Genomic DNA, 20,035 nt, shown 5'->3' with positions numbered 1-20,035 from the left:
TTTTTAACACTGAGAACAAAACAAATAAAAGAAATGAAAACACCTGGTTATGAAGTTATGATGTTGAATCCTTTTGCATCATAAAGATAACGATTTTTGAATCATTTTGTAGGATCCAACAACAAAAATTTCAAAATTTTGTGAATAAAATTTACGATGAAAATGATTATTGGGCTCTAATGAATTTTTGAGTTTAGAAGATCCTCTAAATCTTAATTTCAATTTATATCCTTTTGTATTTTATAAAATTACTTTCAATCCTTATTATCTCAATTTAATATATATATATATATATATATATATATTGAGAACCAGAAGATTTGTTAGAACTTGCGAATTCATAATCAGCTCATCATTTTTCAACATATATATATATATATATATATATATATATATATTGAGAACCAGAAGATTTGTTAGAACTTGCGAATTCATAATCAGCTCATCATTTTTCAACACCAAAAACATCAATCTTCTCCAAATGGTGAGTCTAAGCCATATCTAAGCTCAAAAAAAATTGACGATTTTCTTTTTTGTTTTATTATATAACTGCTGATGAGCACAATCAGCGGTCATATTAACTGTTGATGAGCATAATCAGTAGTCATATGAACTGTTGATGAGCATAATCAGCAATTATATGGACTGTGACAACCCAAAATTTATTCCATCGTTATAACACGTTTTCCGTTAATAGAATATTTTATTTTATAAAAGTTCCGTTAATTTGGGGTAGACAAATCAATAAATGTTTTATTTTATTTCATTTTATGTTTTTACCGCTGTAATAAAATAAATAAAATCACGTGAATTACCCTTCCATTTAGTTGGAAAAAATTTATTTTAATTACGACCATTTAACCGGGTAAAACTTTAAACCTCGTTTAACATAAGTATCGGGTAGTCGTATACCGAGTACAACACTCAAGCCCTATATAAGCGAGAGTGGACACTCCTTTGGACCTTTTTACCACACTAGACACTCTTTCTCTCTCTACTCTCTCTCCTCAAGGTCGTTTTTCTCCAAAAACCGCAAGTTTCCGCCTCCAAAACGTAAGTTCCCGTACCCTAACTTGTTCTACAACCCATTGCATGTCATTATAGCTCAAAAATTATTCAAGAAATCCATAGATAAGGAGTTTACGGCCTAAGAACATCCTTAGGCCGTAAACCCCTAAAATGATGCCAAACATGCCCAAATTCTCACCTTTTGACTTAGAAACTAGTTTAGGATTAAACCTTGAAGTGTTTGAGTCATGAATCAACAAGTTTGAGGGCTTGAAAGAGGGTTTACGGCCCAAGAACATCCTTAGGTCGTAAACTCCCTCTAAACATGCAAATCAAGCCTCAAAACCTTTCCAAACCACATTTAGGCTTATATATGACTTAGGGACTTACAATTTCGGACTTGGAACACCTAAATCTTATCTTTTGAAGGGTAAAAAAGAGTTTACGGCCCAAGCATATGCTTAGACCGTAAACTCCCTTAAACCATGCCAAATGAACCTTTAAACCCCTAAATAGCCTTATACCCTCACTAGAAATTGTTAGGAATGAGCCAAGGACCTCAAAATCGAAGAATGGAGGGTGTCCAAGAGTTCACGGCCTAAGCCATGGGGCTTACAAACGTAAACTCCCAAGGAGTGGTCCTAGGAACGTAAACTCCAAAGGAGTGCTCTTTTGGAACCTTAAACACCCCTCTGGCCTTGTACATTGCCTTGGAATCCCTTCTAGAGCCACAAGGGTCTTGAAATCACTCAATTGCACACCTCCCATGAGTTTACGGCCGTAAACTCATGGGGGAGGTGGTCTCCCATCCGTAAACTCACCCAAGGTGGGTTTGTGAGGAGTAAAATCCATAGTGAGGCCTAAAACTCCTTCCTTGAAACCCATTAGCCTTCTAGCACTCAACCATAGAGCTTTTATTCACATTAGGATGTCTATATGTGTTTAATTAGAGTTTAAATCGCTATTTACTTGTAAACATATGTCTTCATATGTTACTAGGGTCATAAAGGGTGTACAAGTCTTTACTTGACACCAAACGCTCATCCGACACTTCCACCCGATCTACTCATTGCAGGTGAGTTCATACCCCTTAATGAACCTTTTCAAATGTTTTTACATGTTTTAGGGGGGGGGGGGGATACAAGTATAATCCTACAAGTTTTATTATCAAATCATATGTGATTCATAAATTACCATCAAAAAGGGATTTTTCTATACTTTTAGCTACTTATCAATAAAATTGTTTTAAATAATTATCCCATGCATTCTTAAGGTTAAATTGTTGTTAAACTATTTTTCAAACTGTGTTTAAATTACTTTTCTTTTAAAATATATCAACACTAATATATTTATATAAGTAAGACTTGAAAGACTTAGGACCGATAGCTCGTCTTATTTCTTGTTCTTGTTTGATGTGGTCTTAGGGTATCTGTTATCCGTCCGACTATCGTTGATTTCTTAGTTATATATCATATCATATCATATATATATATATATATATATATATATATATATATATATATTTGTGTTAGATATGAAAGTCTTCAACTTATTCAATACCTTTGTTATTCAAAGGCATGGAATCATACACTCCAGTTAACTATAATAGGTATAGTTAAGACTACTGCTCGTTACCTCTATTACTACTATATTCACCATAACTGTCATTATTACAAGTTAATGCTTATATAAGATAACACTCGATGTACTATACTAAAAGTCTACTATACTATAACACAAGAGAATACACTAATCCAGAATATAACACAATATCCCTCTAGAAGACACCCTACCGCGTTTACTCCATGTGACCAGGGCTTCCCGGAAGGAAAGCAACACTACATTAGATCTATACAAGACGGACGTTATTACATCCCGACTGTTAACTACAGTCCGAGCCGACTAGGCCTAGGGGTGGCACTACATCACTACACCACGTATGACCGGGAAGGTCATCGGGCTCTCTATTAACAATTAGTTGGTTACATGAGGGGTTACATCCATATCCAAATTAATACACTAAGACTTAAAGTCTAAACTAATATCCCGAAGTAAATAAATATCTATTACTAATTGAAGTTTGCAACACTACTACAGTTAGCAGGCATAACTTCTCCTCACCTATGTTGCTTAAATGAGAATTTCTACTTTATTTCTATAATTGAAGGTTCAATGAAAATACTTTTATACACTCAAAGGATTTAACTTACAGATGTACATTTCAGGGAAATATAGGATTTCCTAGGGGTTTCTATTACTCACAAACACAAGTTTCAGTTTTATATTACATGTTTGTAAATATTTTTATACTAACAAGGACACTAAATTCTTATGAACTCACCAGCTTTATGTTGATACTCGTTTTCAAAATAACTTGTATCCTTAGGTCAAAGATAGACAGGTACTGGTGCAACTTTTGAGAAGATGGAGCATATACAAGACCCATCTTTTATTTTTGTTATACTTTTGGTGTCTATTAACTGTGCAGAACACATTTGTAATTATAATCACCATATTAATGAAATGGTTTTCATCACTTGCTTTTACTATTATGCAATTGTTATGATACTGTACATGACGTCCTCCACCCCGGAACGTATTCCGCCGTTTTCGGTTTTGGGGTGTGACATGGACTGTCGATAAGCACAATCACAGTTGATTGGACACATGCGCAATCCATATAATTGTTGATTGTGCATACATGCAAATTTCCAAAATAAATTTTAAAAAAATGTCAAATCTTTTCTTTGAGCCTAGATATGGCTTAGACACACCATTTCAAGAAAAGTCGGTATTTTTGGTTTTAAAAAATGATGAGTTAATTAGGAGTTCATACGTTTTTTTTAGTTCTCATAATAATTCATATATATATATATATATATATATATATATATATATATATATATATTACATTGAGGTAATTAGGATTGAAAGTAGGTTTGTAAAATATAAAATGATATATAAATTGAAACTAAACTTTAATTAAAAGGGTTAAAGATGTAAAATATGTTTAATGTTTGATAAGTTGATTGTTAGTGAGGATGCCAAAAAAGAATCTCCAATGTTTGGGGTAATATGAGAGTAATATGTAATTATTATCTAAGTCTCATCAATTTGGGTTATTTAACCAAGTCATAAGTGGTTTTGACCTTAAAGTGATTTTTGACCTCTAAATCCACTGGAATAACAACAGGTAAAAATTACTAATGGGATAATGACTTGATAGGGTAAGATACTTTTTGAAATGTACACATTTAGTACTTATTCTTTTTTTCTTGTAAAATAAACTCTTATACTTTAATAATATGTACACATTAGGTCCTTTTCTCCGGATTCTACAGGTTTTGCTGACGTGGAGGGTTTATTTTACAAAAAAAAAAAGAATAAGGACTAAATGTGTACATTTCAAAAAGTATCTTACCCTATCAAGTCATTTTCACTTTCTTTTATTTTGTTGAAATGAAATACCCAGGTGGTATCCACATATCCACAACGAGATTTTTCCAACTTTTATTCATCATGAAAAAGAGGGAGAACCTCGATCTCTGGTGACTCCTTTGTGTGTTCCTACACATCACTAGTAGCAATCAGGAATGATGGCAAAAACAGCAAGGTCGAAGGGGGAGGCAGGAGGAAGTAGAGACGGTAATTGGCGGCGAGGAGCTGCTCTGGTAGCCCCCTCGTCGATTTTTTCTTTTTTTTCTGGCAACATATCTCAAAGATGGAGGCAAAGAGAGACAGATCGGAGAAACACAACAGGTAAAGGGTGTTTGGCTGTTGTTGTTCGACCGGAAGGAAGAGAGACGAGAAAGAGAAGGGTCGCCGCCCTTTTCTTATTGTTGGGGGATCACCCACCTCCGGTGACTAAGCTAATTAATTGCTATTTAGTGCCACTTGTGCTTCCACATCAGCAAAACCTGTATAATCCGGTGAAAATGACCTAATGTATACATATTAATAAAGTATAAGGGTTTATTTTACAAAAAAAGAATAAGGACTAAATGTGTACAATTCAAAAAGTATCTTACCCTATCAAGTCATTTTCCCTAAAAGAAAATTCGTATATGACCGGTATACCGGGTATAGCCGGTCACATGGATTGCATTGTTACAAAAAATAAAGTATAATGGTTTATTTTACAAGAAAAAAAGAATAAGGACTAAATGTGTAAATTTCAAAAAATATTTTACCCTATCAAGTCATTTTCCCATTACTAATTAATTACATGATAGACTTTATAAGGCTTAGCAATCCATCTAAACTCTAAAAATGTAAAAGTAACCCAACTAGTAATATTTTTTCTATTGCTATGATAAATTTATAAAAATAACTCAATTAGTAACCAAAGGGCTTGTAACTCAACATTATCCGGTGTTGCCCTCCCTCTTTGAGGTTGAGGGTTCAAATCGTGTCCTAGACATAAGTGGATTTAAGGTGTAGTTTAGAAATAGGTTAGATTGCCGTTTAAAAAAAAAAAAAAAAAAAAAAAAAAAAAAAAAAAAAAATAGTAATATTTTTCTATTGCTATGATAAATTTATAACCTTATAAGTCCATGTTAAAACTCAATCTTAGGCCTTGTTTTTTTTTTAATAAATGATATTAATAAATATTATCTTATAAGATAACAACACAACTAAGATATTGATAGAAAAAACACAATGATGACAATTTTTTCCTGACTTATTATCAAATCTAAAATTTTTTCAAATGAAATTATGTTCCTATTATTTAAGTCTGTTAAAAAAAAAGTGCATCTTATTCTTGTTTCTATCCTGTCCAAAATATTCATCGCAATATACAAACTCTTTACCACCACTACCATAATTTTCTCTTTATAATTACACACATCCCACATTCGAGTAATATTTACACCGCACCCAAAAACCTCTAACAAATGACATAAATTACCTTTAAATTCCGAGATCAAAAGACGGACAATCCAAAAAATCCAAGTTTTGATCATTCGGTTTATCATTCACCTTCCCCGACGCCTCCGATCGCGATCTCAATTGTCTGGTAGCTTCTTCCTCCAACGCATCAAAATCAATATCTCGATAAAACTCATCACTATCAAAATCATCCATGGCTCCTCCTTCCGCCTTCCACGGCGGCTCTTTAGCAGCAGTTGATTCAGCATCTATTAAGATTTCCTTCTCTAGGTTACGAATCGGAAGTGACTCGCCATGAGAAAAACTCAACTTCCTTTTCCGAATTCCGGTGGCGGTGCTCGAGATTCCGGTGGTGGTGGTTGGGATTCCGGTGGCTGAAGAGAGCCTCTCGGCGTTGAAAGAGACGGATGTGGAATAGGTATTGTTGTGCGTAGGATTTGTTGTTCTGGATGTACTTCCTCCATCATCATGCATTGGGTCTATATCAGGACTAGGGTCCATGGGGAACTGTGGTGTTCTGATTACGGGTGATTGGGTGAGTAAAGATCGTCTGCCACCCAAACAAAAAGAAGTTACATGTAGATTTTTCAAAGTGACCAAAATAACCTTTCATGCCAGATAATATCACATTGTGATAGAAAATTTAAAGAATTAGAATTCAGAGGAACGTTAACATACCTATAAATGGCCATCATATCACATTCAGCAGCTTGTGTGGTTGCCACTGTAGGGTTTATCCGGTCATCTATGAAACTGCCATCATAAGAATCTTGACCATGGTCAACATCCTCATCACCAGACCCTTCTGAAGACACCCTGAAATTTTATCAACATTCAACCCTAGTTTATTAATTAACTTCAATAATATTTTCAAACAATTTAATAGATGAAATGTTCTGCTTTTGTTACAAACAGAATAGGTCTGGCTGATGCAAATGAGACAAAAAGTTGTCATTCAGGGACTCATTATTGCTAACCAGTCTGTGCAAACGCCCTCATTGTTAAAAAAAATATCCCTAGAATATCATCCTATGGACTTACTCAGCTTCATCTTCGATAAAAACTCTGGCATTATTTAACACCTTTTTGTCACCTGAAACAAAAAATATGCATCATATGAGAATTCTGAGGATGTTTTGATGTGCATTTTAAAAGTGATTATTGCAACTTATTATTGCAACTTAAATAGTAAGAATCAAATTTGATTAATAGGTTGATTAAAGCTAGGGATAACAAAATTTGCAAAAATTACCTCTACCACGCTTATTGGAAAAACGATCCAATTGAGCACAAGATCTATGGCCCACAACTTCTTCCACATCTGACAAATTCCCACTTTTTATATCGCCATATTTTCGTAATCTTTTAAGCCTTGACTTCGGTTGACTAATTGACTTTTCACCAGAACTTAACATCCAATCTTTACTACTTATATCATCAGACAACTTTGTCACAGGAGTTCGTGTTTCTCCCACAAACTTACAAACAGAAACATAATTTTCTGAAGAATTATTCTGTATTTCTCCCTCATTGTTCTTATTTTGAACCAAAGATATGGGGATTTCAGGCATTGTAGGGTTATCTTTTACTTTATAATCACTATTATCTATTGGGGACTCTGGAACAACACCAGACATTATTAGATTTGTCAGGCGAGGACTGAGTTCAGCAACTTTCGAATCGGTTGACTCAGTGTCAGCAAGAGGGGTTTCCGTGATGTTCCTTCTAGAAGATTCCAGAAGATCATCATCACTTTTTACAGGGGTAGTGAAAACGTGATTTATAATATCACATGATGTCTGTAAATCCTCTAAATGGATGTTGTTTTGTGGAGTTGAATTTTTGGTGAGAGAAAATAATGGAACAGAAAGAATCATAACTCGTCCAAGTGAATCAATGGATGTAAAATCTGATCCAAAAAGAAAGGAGTGAACAGAAGGTTTTTTCATAGGAGATAATAGGTCACTTTCAGGTTCTTTCTGTATTTCATCATCATCTGCAATATTGTAAACCAAATGTCAAAAACATACTGAATCCATTTTTGACTTTTTGCTTTTAGTTACCTCTTATAGAATGAGAAACTTCATGATGCTCCATGTCAATGTTTTCAGTTCTGAAGTAGCCTTCTGAAGTCTCTTCTTCATCCTTGTTATCAAAAGATAAGTCTTGTAAATTTTGCATTGTATCGATTAGCATCTCTGTTCTCATAGAATGAGAAACTTGATGAACTCTTGATGGAAATGCTTGGAAATGAGGAAAAGCAATAAGAGAAGGCCTCCATTCGTTTTCACTTGAAGGCTGAAAATACTTTGCAAGAAGATCAATCTCAAAGTTGTTGAGTTTAAGTTTATATTTTGGTGTCTGAATAGCCTCATCATTTTTCACTTTCTTTCCACGTCGAACATATTCTTCAATCAACAGCTTAGTCAGCACTTTTTCAGGCCTAAAAGCATTTGGAATCTGTAAAAAAACACAAATTAATAAACACAATTTGTAATCAAGTAATAATAATAATAATCTTACCATTCTTGGACTAGAGTGAAAACGGAAGCTACTTGTTCCTCCATTTATCATATGTTTCTTGATAGATTTGCTGTTTGATTGTTTTTTCAAATAGCCTCTTACTTCTTGGCCTTTACAAGCTAAGACTAGTATGCATGTTAAGGGAACTTTTTACAATTTACGGGGGTGTTTGGGATATCTTTTGAGAGGGCAAAAGAACTTTTGAGAAAAGATAACAGACAAAAGATGTTTGGGAAAAGCTCCTTTTGGATTTTTTAAAGAAGGAAAACTGACTTTTTGGAAAAGTCAGGGAAACCTGACTTTTTCGAACTTTTCACAAAAGTTCTTTTGCCCTCTGAAAAGATACCCCAAACACCCCCTACATAACTAAAATGTTATAGTTATGAAACAATTGTATCATTGACTAATGAAAATTTTTCATAATTGGTCCTTGTGGTTTGCAAAATATTGCACCTTGAGGACAACTATGAAAAACGTCACGCCACTGGTCCTTATGGTTTCGAAACCTTGCATGAACGCTCCTTTCCAATGTTAAAACTAACTTTTCAACTTTTATTTTTTATGAAAAGACCAATTTACCCTTGAACAAAATCTGATTTACCCTTGAGGTTTGTTGTATATTGCATATTTGGTTCAAGGGTAAATTGGTCTTTTCATAAAAAATAAAAGTTGAAAAGTTAGTTTTAACATTGGAAAGGAGCGTTCATGCAAGGTTTCGAAACCATAAGGACGAGTGGCGTGACGTTTTTCATAGTTGTCCTCAAGGTGCGATATTTTGCAAACCACAGGGACCAATTATGAAAATTTGTCTTGAATAATTAAATAATGAAATGAAGTATAAAATATAAAAGGATATCAACTCTTCCTTCACTTTTTCTACCAGTTCTTCCCATGCGTTGAATCATGCGTAAAGGTGAGACATTAGCATCAAAACAAATAACAAGATCAACTTCCATAATGTCTAGACCTTCTTCTCCAATTGATGTTGCAACAATAACATTATATTCACCAGCTCGAAATTTCTAATAACAAATTATGAAAATAATATTTACATAAAAAAAAAACATGAAGAAGATAATGGCTGCATAAAAGTTGGAGATTGTTACCTCTAAAACAGCCTGCTGTATTTTTTGTGTCTGGCCCTTTGATTTTTTACCTGTGCAAAAATATAAATGTAATACAAGATCAACAGTATTCATGAACCACATTTATAAAAAAAAAAAAAAAAAAAAAAAAAAAAAAAAGAGTAAATTACATTAATGGTCCCTATGTTTAGGGTAATTTGAGTGTTTGGTCCCTAACTTACTTTTTTAACTCGGAAGGTCCCCGCTGTTTGTTATTGTTACGCGCTTGGTCCCTACTATTTGTTTTTGTTACACGTTTGGTCCCTGTCTTACCTAAAAAACTATTATTTAAATATGGGGTAGGTAAGGTAATGTGAGAGGGGTGGGGTTGGGGCGGTGTTTATTTAAATAAATTAAAAAATCAAGGGCAAAATAGTCTTTTTAGGTAAGACAGGGACAATACGCGCAACATAAACAAACAATAGAGACATTCCAAGTTAAAAAAAAATTAAGTTAGGGACCAAACATGCAAATTACCCTAAACCATAAGGACCATTTGTGTAATTTACTCTAAAAAAAACATGTATTTCACAAAGAAAGCATGGCAAATTCACCATTTATGCAAAAGAATTAATGAAAAGCTGCAAGTAGTTTAGTTAGTATAAGAGCATGGAACACATGGAGTTCAATTTCAAGTATTTCCCCCTTGTGAAAAATACCAAAATACCCTTTTAACATAAAATTCTACAAAAAGATGGAACACAAAGGATTTGGATTTCTACTGCACTATAATGTAAGAAGATAATTACTGGAAAAGATCACTAACCTGAGCTTTGGCCAATAAATTCTGTAGCTTTAACATATGGCCCAATGGTAGATAATGACTTCATTATCTCACTGAAAATATTAAGATGGATATTTAAAATCTTATAACTTGAAATTCCAGCATCATGATAATCATGTTCATTGCAGAAATCAGAATGAACTAGAGATTAAGAATAATGAATATTTTGACCTTACACTTCCTCTAAAATTTGAAAAAATGATAACCCTCGACTTCTTGGGATCTTGTTTTTCTGCATATGCACAGCTGTCAGAATCTCCAAAAAATAATATTAAATCACTTCAAACTCTGGGAATACACATGAAAAGGTCAATGTAATCCAAGAAGTTAGCAACATCAAGTAAAACAAAAAGGATCCAATGACATACTATTGAAGTGTTCAGACAATACTTCTAACATCTTTTGAAACTTTGGACTATGAACACCATTATCCAAGTTTTGTTTCATTATAGCTTTTGCTTTCCAAAGTTCTTCTTTCGTGTTCATGAATCGAGAAAAATTCCTGGAAGTTAATCAATTTTAGCATCAATAGTACTCGAAAGAAAAGCTCTTTAATGCTCAAATAACCAAAATGTTGATAAAAGATGGACAAAAATACCCCTGTTTCAATTTCTCTTCAAGCATATCAAATGCTGGTTGTATACCATGAGCTGAAAGGAGCTTTCTTATATGATATAGTGTGATCAGGACTAACAAAATCCCATCTATTTCCCGGATTTTGATTTCAGAAATGTTTTGTGGCAAAGCTTTGTGGAATTGTTCCTTTGACTCAAGAAAATCGTATGGGCTAAACTGCCAAATTAAGATCCATGTCAGCACATTCTCATTATGAAACTTTCTTGCATTTAGACTGATTTGAATATTGGAGTTGGAAACACTCATATGAAAGAAATTGTACTTATAAAAGAGCACAGATAAGTTGGGGATTCAAAAGAGCCCTAAAATAGACAAAAGCTAACCGAATTTATGTCTCTTTTTGGAAGAGCTATAAAGGGAGAAAGCCTTGAAACATATGGACGTATTATATCCATTAGCAGTTTATCTACTTCAAGAGCATCATTTCCCATCTCAACCTATCACCATTATAGCAAGAATAATGATTATTGGAAAAAAAAAATCCTTAAAATAGTGTTTGTTATGATGGAAACAGGGAAGAAATGTGACTTGTACTATTTGATTGATATTCATTCGAATGGAAATAAACCATTCTTGAATGAAAAATAGCTTTTTGTTTAATGAGCTACAAAAACTCATAAATTGTAACCAAATAATGTACAAAGTTTAGCATATACCTCTATTAAATCAACCTTCCTTTCATGCACATAGGGAGTCACATCAGGATCACTCTCACTTCGATGCTCAAGACAAGATATTTGCAAGTTATCAATCACTTGTTGGACCTTCTCTTGCTTGGCTGAATACTCACATATAACATTATGAACTTTATTTGTTAGGTATTGTCATTATATGTAAAGAAATGTAAGTATATTGTTATCAAGTGTGTGTGTGTGTGTTGCTATTTATGTTTGAGCTAATTGATAAATGACTTACATCCTGGTGTTGCAGTAAGAGCTAATAATCTCAAATGCACTGGAACAGCCATCAACTATGAGTACAAAGAAATCACAACATTTCAAAATCTAAGTGAAAGAATCATACTTGATTTAATTAATGTACCAATCTCAAAGCACAAAGTACAACCCCTGAACATACCTTACGTACAACTGCACAGTAGGCATAGTCTCCAATTGCACGATGAGCTTCATCAAGCACTAAACACACTAATTGTTTCATATCACAACGTCCTGCATTATACACTTTCTGTAAGAAAAAAAAATACCATGTCCTCATTTTAAAATGTACAAAACTTGTACTACATTTGGCATGTATTGGATTGGAAATGGGAAAGAGAAAGGGACTTGCCATATTTTATATCCTCATTAAGAACTTGTGGGGTAAGGAAGAAGATTCGTTTAGTTTTCCAAAGGCCTGATCTTTTTGAAGGACTTGTTTGACCTGTCATATCGACTGTATATTCCTGCAATCAGTTTGATATGAACTTCTTAAAAACAGCAAACAAGACAAATCTGATATGTAAGAACCTAAACTGGACAATGTATGAAGAAAGAAGAAAAGAAATCTCACTTGTGGAATTCCCACAATATTATGACATGCTTCTATCTGTTGCAAAACAAGAGGACGAGAAGGAGCAGCAAACACAATCTTTCCTGCAATACAACATCGCATAAGAACTACATTTTCCAATCTAATTTAACACCCATTCTAGATTTAGAGATATATGTAGGATTCAACTTGCAAAGAGAAATTAAGTATATCATCACCTTGAGGAAACCATCTGTAGTAATTATACATTACAACAGCAGCAATAAGAGTCTTTCCCAATCCTGTAGGCAATGACACCAATGTATTTGCAAATAAAGCTGTTCTGGTAATAGATGCCTGATAATCACGAACAGGGACGTTTTCTGCCACTAAAGATCAATTGTATAAGCTTCAGAATGCAAATCATTTAAAGAAAACCGATTCTTGGAGAGCAATTTAGCATTGGGGGTTCTTTGATTAATCACTTAAGGACAAGAAACAGTGCATATAGCAGAAATCAGAGCAAGTTATTTGTAGTGATTAACTAGTTAATTGTTAACTTGGGTTGATACGATCTGACATCAAAAGGAAGCGTAACAAGGTTAGTTTTTTTTATAATGATGGATGTTCTGAATTGCCCCAAAAATCAAAATTCAACAAATCAGTAGACCCCAAATGGATTAACGAGTGATAACTCTGTAATATATAAAGCTATTGTAAAGTAAACAGATACCTGGGTATATCCAGGTTTTTGCGGCCTCTGGGTCAATGCTAACGTCGCTTACTCTTTCGTCATTGCACTCAACCTTATCTTGGGCATCATGTCGTGCATCCTGATTTGTGGATTTCAAGCCTGTCGATCCAATGAATCTATCAAGTGTGGATTGACGAGAAGAAGAGGGTTTGTTGTTTTCAATCTTAGGGTAAGAACCCGTATGTAAATTAGAATTTCGATATATGGTTGCGCTGGTAGTAGTAGTAACTCCAGATGATGATTGTTTAATGGCTTCACCACAGGCGACATCAATCTCTCTAACGGCTGCTTCCCAATCAAAATCCTGGTGTAAGAAAAACGAAAAATGAAATCAAGAATTGTTGGCAGAAGTGAAATGGGGTTTTGCGAGAGATATGGTTATGGAGTAGCTTACGTCGTCATCGTCGTCAATCATCTCAACAGGAACAGCCGATGCCATTAACCGTGTTACAAGAAGTAACCAGCGAGTGTGTGAAGTTGCAATTGAAATCAGAAACCCTTCGAGAGAAAAATAGGCGGCAAATTTTTTGTGACGATGAACTTGTAAAACTCTTTAAAAGTGTGTGAAGTTACAATCTGGTTCTTTTATTTTATATATCTCATCCAAAAACGAAGTGATTTCCAAAAAAAATCTATTTTAGGACAACTATAAAAAATTTTATAATGTCTGATTCCTGGTATGTATTATAACTCATTCTATTTTATAAAGCAACTCGACAAGTTGGGAGCTCCAAACTCGTCGAGTAGATATCATAAGGGTCGTGTATTTTAAGTGACCTGCTCGACAAGTTAGGAGGCATCAACTCGATGAGTAGGCTGGCAGATATGAAACCCTTTCGGGGTTTGCACCCTGTTTAAAAACCTTAACCCTAAGGTGTTGGCCTCATTAGCCTCATTTCCAACCTCCAAGTCCCTAACCCTAAATCTCGAAACCCTAAAGCTATCGTGAGTGATTACGAGTCATTCTAAGGGGTTGTTTGATAGGTCTAACTGGGTTAGAAGCTGACTGGTTAGAAGTTCTGACTGAATTAACTTCTGACTGAAACTTGTTGTTTGATTTTGCATCTGAATGATAGTATAAAATGACTATATTAACCTCCGACAGTAGTTTTTATAATAATTCCTTAATAATTTACAATTTAATTTATAACATTATATTTTTCTATAAAAACATTTGATCTCTCATGTCAAACAAACAAAACTTGATTATAACCTCTCCACCAAATATAAAACTTATAAAAGCAAAATAGTTCATAGTATTCTTCACCAAACAATAAAAAGGAACAATTAATAGCATGGGTTATTGAAAATTATAATGTAATAATACAAAAACATATTCAAAGAAACAAATGATATAAAAAACAACAATTCCACTAATTATGAAAAGCAAGTCTCCTATACAATTAATCTCAAGCTTGTGCAGTTGTTGTTCCAGCAGCCTTGCAACTTGGTTGCAAGGGCTTTGAATTTGATCCCGAGTCTCACTACAAAAACAAAGAAACATATAAAAATCAGTTACATATTTTAGAAAAAGAGCACATAAATCATTACGTTTATATGCAGCTAAAGAAAAAGCAGGAAACATAAACATGTCTTCCTTCTTTATCTACACAATGATATCCATGAGGATAGTGTTCTAGAACTTTTTTCAGCTCACTGAACTCAAAATCCTCAAAGATATTGTCAATACCAAATCCTTTTCTCCATTGAAGCATGTTAGCCCACATATGTTTTGATTTTTCAATATCAAAGTTCCTAACTTTTAAGAACCTGTACATGAGCACAAACACAAACACAAACATAAACATTATCACAAACATAAGGGTAAAATGGTCAATTTACCCTTAGAAGGATATTGTTTTGGGGCTAAGTGTTATCGTGACATTGATAGTTCGAGGCGCTAGAGGAGCAGTGGTGCGGGGATTGTCAGATAGCAGTCAGAAGGGTACCAGCAGTTCAAGGCGAGTTATCCTCACTATACCAAGGGTCTAAGGCACCAAGGCCGACCCTTTGAATTGTTATTTGAGTAATTGTTGTTCTGATATGTTGGTTGGTATTCTGCTAGAAAGGATGATTATATGCTAGTATGGTTGATTAGATTGGCATCCTGGTAGACTGGATGTGGTTATGCTTAGTGACCTGTAGCTGTTCGGACTGTCGGTATGCTGGTAAGTGATTACCTGTGAGATGTGTGCATGTTTGAATAACTGTAGAGGGTATTCTATCCCGGTAGGATGATTGGGCCCTAGTATGTTGTTTCAGTAGACTGTTATGTGATTATTTGATAGATGCACATGTTTGCTAGTATGTGGGCATTCCAACCCGATGGTTGTGGGCCAGGAGTATTCCATTATGTTAGGATGATTAGGCTCGTAGTATGATGGCATTCCAACCTGATGGTTGTGGGCCTAGGGTATTCCATCCTGAGGGATGATTGGACCCATAGTAGTTATTGTATGTATAGGCGTGTGGGCATTCCAACCCGGTGGTTGTGGGCCGAGAGTATTCCATCCCAAGGATGATTGGACTCGTAGTATGTTGGCATTCCAACCCGATGGTTGAGGGTCTGGGGTATTCCAACCCAGCGGTTGATTGGACCCATAGTATGTTGTTTATTGATGTATATGTATGGTTATGTGTGTATGGGTGTTTTAGGGGAAACTCACTAAGCTTTCGAGCTTGCGGTTTCAGTTTATTGTTTCAGGTACCTCAGGTGATCGTGGCAAGGCAAAGGCGTGATCGTACCGCTCCTCATATTTCATGATTTTGTGACTTGGTTCTGGGGATACTCTGATGTTTAAAACTGTTTTGAAAACAAGTTGTATTAACTTAATGGTTTTTGAATGGATTAAAATGTTTTAAATTGTTTGGAAATTTTTGGTCGTTAAAAGTTGGTATCAGAGCCTTGATTTGAGTGAATTGGAGGAACATTCGTGTGACTCCAGTCTCAAATGAAGGAGATATTTTTTTTAAAAAAATGGTTTTCAAAATAAGTAAAGGAGGATGCAGAGAGTACGATCAGTCGGAGCCAGTAAGTAGACCCCAAAATACCACACAAGTTATTTGATTGTGTTATATGTTAGAACGACATGCTAGTACTAGGCTAGGGATCTTTAGGGATTGCATGATAGAATTGCCTGATTTCATGATGCTTGTTAGCCTAGGGTTCTTTTTTGTGGGTCGTGAGAGGTCGGGAGGCCAGTTATGAGATACTCAGTATTCCTCTAGGAGTGAGGATTGAGCGTTTGCTATGTGTGTATATGTTTAGGGCATTGTGGTGATACTGGAGACAAATATGGGTAGGTGTGGAAGGTAGTATGGCCCCGTACTACTGAAAGCACATGACCCATACACGTATCAAGGAAGTCACAACCCCTGGGATGTTGGTTAGAAGTTATTTCCCGAGCTGTTATGAGGAGTATCTGACGATCTTTTGGTGTACTGCAGTATGGTGGTTACGACACGCTTCGGGGCAGGATCCAGTTCAGGATCGGGATCAGGAGAAGGTGGTCAGGATGGATCAGCACCACCCGAGGTTATTGGTCAGATGAGGATGGATGAGTTGGATGCTAGGATTCGTGATATCCTACATGATGAGGTTGCGGCTATGTTCCGAGCGGAGTTGCTAGAGTTGTTTGGGTCGATCAAGACCGCTATGGTTGAGTACTTCGATGAGCGCTATGTAGCTCTCGCAGAGACGGCTGCCGCTGCAGCCGCAGCGGTAGGAGGAGGAGTCGGTCAGGGCTTTTAGTATCGGGACTTCGATAATACGAAGCCCCCTACTTTCGATGGGGTTGAGGATCCGATTGTTGCTATGAGATGGTTGTTAGACGTGGAGGGATGTTTCAACGTGTTCATGCCCTGCTGATCAGAGGGTGAGGTGTGCTCTGAACCCTTTGAGGCTCGGGACAAAGGATTGGTGGAGGTTGACTACGGGATCGTATTCAAATGCGCAACGGGCTACGGTTACTTGGGATCAGTTCCGAGACATGTTCAGTACTCGTTATGTTCCGCGGGTGGAGCGGGAGAGATTGGATCATGAGTTTTTAGAATTAAAGCAGGATTCGGAGCCAGTGACGGAGATCACCATGATGTTTACGGAAAGGGCGATGTTTTGCCGCGAGTTTGCTTCGGAGAAGGCTCAGATGACCCGGTATCTGAGCATGCTCAAGACAAATATTCGTCAGTTTGTGTCTACTCAGAGATGTGATACTTTGTTGGAGTTGCAGGAGGCCGCCAGGCGGCACGAGTTGGAGATCGAGCTCTAGTTGAGAGAGCAGAGGCAGGCCCCGGTGCAGTCACAACCTGCGCCGAAGCGGATGATGGGCGCTGATTATCGACAGGGAGGTCAAAGGAGTCGCACTTGTGGGAAGTGCGGCAAGGTACATGAAGGAAGTTGTCGTTCTTCTTCTGGGTGCCACAAGTGTGGCAAGGAAGGCCACATAGCCAGGGATTGCAGACATCAGGCTCCAGCTGCCAGAGTTCGACTTTGTTATCATTGTAATCAGGTGGGCCATATGAAGGCCCAGTGTCCTCTCCTGGCCGCCAGGCCAGTGCAGGCCCCAACGCCAGCCACTTTGAGAATTACTGACGGGGGTCAGGGTCGAGCAGAGCCTCCGAAGGCTCTAGGGCGTGCTTATCAGGTTGTGACCGAGGAGATCGGGACAACAAAATGACCACAATGCAAGGTTCAAGCTTTATACAAGCACAAAATCCCAAGAATCATATCATTTGGACAAAAAAACAAGCAAGGAACTCCAAAATGGAGATCTAAACGACCATAATGCAAGGTTCAAGCTTTATACAAGCACAATGTCGTGGACGAGGCAATGATTCTGGATCTATGAGCTCCTTCTTGTGTCCTGAAGCTTTTCCTTCTTCCAATGACTTCAAGTACACACTAAAAACACTTAGGGGGTGTTTGATATATTGTTGACTGGGTCCGGGTCAGCAATTTTGGCTGACTCGGGCTGGTCAACATGTTTGATATATTTGATTTTCATCTGACTCGGTAAGTCTTTGCAGACCCACCTCCTGACTCGGTCCATTAATAAAATACAACTGACCGAGACCAAGCATCATATTTTCCCTCCATGCCCTTCTCCTTCTTTTGCAGGCGCCTTCTTCTCGCCTTCTTCTCCATCGCGTACACCCATAACCTCCACTCCAATGACTTCCTCCCCCACACTAGCGACTGCCTTCGACCACCAGACATGAGTGCCGCCACCCTATTGTTTCCCTCTCCTTCTCTTAGCCTTGACGTGATTTCTTCCTTCTCCTTGCCCCATACGCAATTTCTTCCACAACTCCTACCACCTCCGACCAACGCCTTTGCTGCCTCCCTGCAACGCTGCCTCGTGCTAAGCTTTGGCCTCCTTCCTGCGGTAAGAAAAACCCCATCTTTTTCCTCCTTTTTTCTGTTCCATTTTTTTCTAGGTATGTATTTATTTGTTCGATTTTTCTGCCATGTATTATCGTAGATGTTGTCCTCATCTTCATATCATCTACTTTGGAGCTGTATACGGTTTTATGGATAGATACGAAGCATCACAGTGTAATATTTTGGTATGCACGTTAGCTATTTGATAAAATGTCTGAACAAAATCAGATGAAAATTCTGATGGATTTCTTTGATTGTGAAAGCAGATTATGGATGTATATGTGAAATCAGATTATATATAGGAATTTGTCTGGCTTTTTTTTCTCCATGTTTTTTCCATGTGGGATGTTGTTGGAAATCTTATGTATGTGTGAAATCTGATCCATGTTGGTACTTCTCCATGCTCATCTTTTGTCGGTGTTCATATGGTCTATGACTAAGGTCCAAAACCACAACATGAAAAGCCCAACACTAGAAAAGCTTCTCAGGCCCACTAGTGACCCACTAATGGCCCAATTTGCTACATTGGGCCCAATCCCTTAATGGGCCTCACCATAAGCCTAAATTATATTCCTTGACCCATATAATATGATTTATGAGGGCCCATTAAGGCCCAAATACCCTAACATGCCCCAAACCATGGCCCAAAAACTCATGATCCATACAGACAGATTACACGGGGCATACCCCCCATGTATGCTAGGCGTAAAGGCAAAATGGCGAGTACGTTGGGCTTTCCACAATTTACGCTAGGCGTATGCGCGTCTGAACAAAAATCCTTCCACGTGCTTAATGGCTAAAGCACTTAAGCCCATATGCCAGATCCAGTGACAAGAAGGGCATAGGACTTATAAAGTCTCAATCTTTATCATTTTGGACGTCTATAAAGCTCTTAACTAAAAGTCTTAACCCATTAAGACCTTCCTACTTCGTACATGGGACAACTAAAGCCATTGGGACCTCATTTTTCTCACTCAAGACCTCTCCTATGGTCTGATAGGATAGATTATCTTAACCAAAACACATTATGCATCATATTGGGGTTTTGGGGACAAGAAATGGTGTCAAAACTTCACAACACTTAGATCTACACAAAATAGATGTCAAGCAAGAAGCTTTATACCTTCAAATGGTTGCAAAGGGTGATGCTATCTCGGATATACAAGCTCCATCCACCAAGTTTCCTTATTTGCCAACCTCTTCTTCCTTCTTCTAAGCTTTTATTTTCCAAACTAAGCTACACAAGGCCAAACATACCCAACAATGGAGATGGAACGACTATCTAGGGTTGTTCTGAGGATAAGGGAACAAATAAGGAGGCTAGGGTCGATCCCTTATGTTCTTTAAATAGTGGTTGACCCTAAAATTAGGGTTTTATGACTCTGAGCGTATGCTGGGTGTAACTCTATTACACTGGGCGTACGCGTCCTTGTACCCGCTATCATTTACTCTATTACGATGGACGTAAC

The 20,035-nt window shown here is 36.7% G+C and overlaps 1 protein-coding gene across 1 annotated transcript; it reads right to left on the bottom strand.

The window, feature by feature from the left end:
- Positions 1-5,746: 5,746 nt before the first annotated feature.
- On the bottom strand, positions 5,747-13,744 carry FANCM (DEAD/DEAH box RNA helicase family protein). Its single transcript, XM_079013308.1, has 21 exons — positions 13,581-13,744; positions 13,166-13,490; positions 12,672-12,821; positions 12,475-12,557; positions 12,253-12,367; positions 12,043-12,134; positions 11,881-11,935; positions 11,622-11,743; positions 11,289-11,402; positions 10,928-11,121; positions 10,698-10,831; positions 10,501-10,561; positions 10,312-10,382; positions 9,528-9,577; positions 9,278-9,443; positions 8,422-8,549; positions 7,962-8,358; positions 7,151-7,894; positions 6,940-6,991; positions 6,577-6,714; positions 5,747-6,448 (listed from the first exon to the last, which is right to left on the bottom strand). Exons 1-21 carry the CDS (start codon positions 13,623-13,625, stop codon positions 5,920-5,922), a joined length of 3,765 nt encoding a protein of 1,254 aa, XP_078869434.1. The 5' UTR covers positions 13,626-13,744; the 3' UTR covers positions 5,747-5,919.
- Positions 13,745-20,035: the final 6,291 nt, after the last annotated feature.

The sequence above is a fragment of the Lactuca serriola genome, chromosome 8, assembly GCF_051521515.1.
Source record: "Lactuca serriola cultivar US96UC23 chromosome 8, Lser_US96UC23_V15, whole genome shotgun sequence".
NCBI classification, from domain to species: domain Eukaryota; kingdom Viridiplantae; phylum Streptophyta; class Magnoliopsida; order Asterales; family Asteraceae; genus Lactuca; species Lactuca serriola.
The sequence above is the reverse complement of the archived record's forward strand: the minus strand, read 5'-3'. Positions and strand labels throughout refer to the sequence as shown.

What these genes read in the sequence shown, in the direction of transcription:
- FANCM (XM_079013308.1), bottom strand. Translation starts at nt 13,625, where the DNA reads ATGGCATCGGCTGTTCCTGTTGAGATGATTGACGACGATGACGAC. An exon ending in TGATTGACGACGATGACGAC is followed by an intron (nt 13,491 to 13,580) that starts GTAAGCTACTCC and finishes TTCTTACACCAG; the next exon opens with GATTTTGATTGGGAAGCAGC. An exon ending in TAATGAGGATATAAAATATG is followed by an intron (nt 12,135 to 12,252) that starts GCAAGTCCCTTT and finishes TGTATAATGCAG; the next exon opens with GACGTTGTGATATGAAACAA.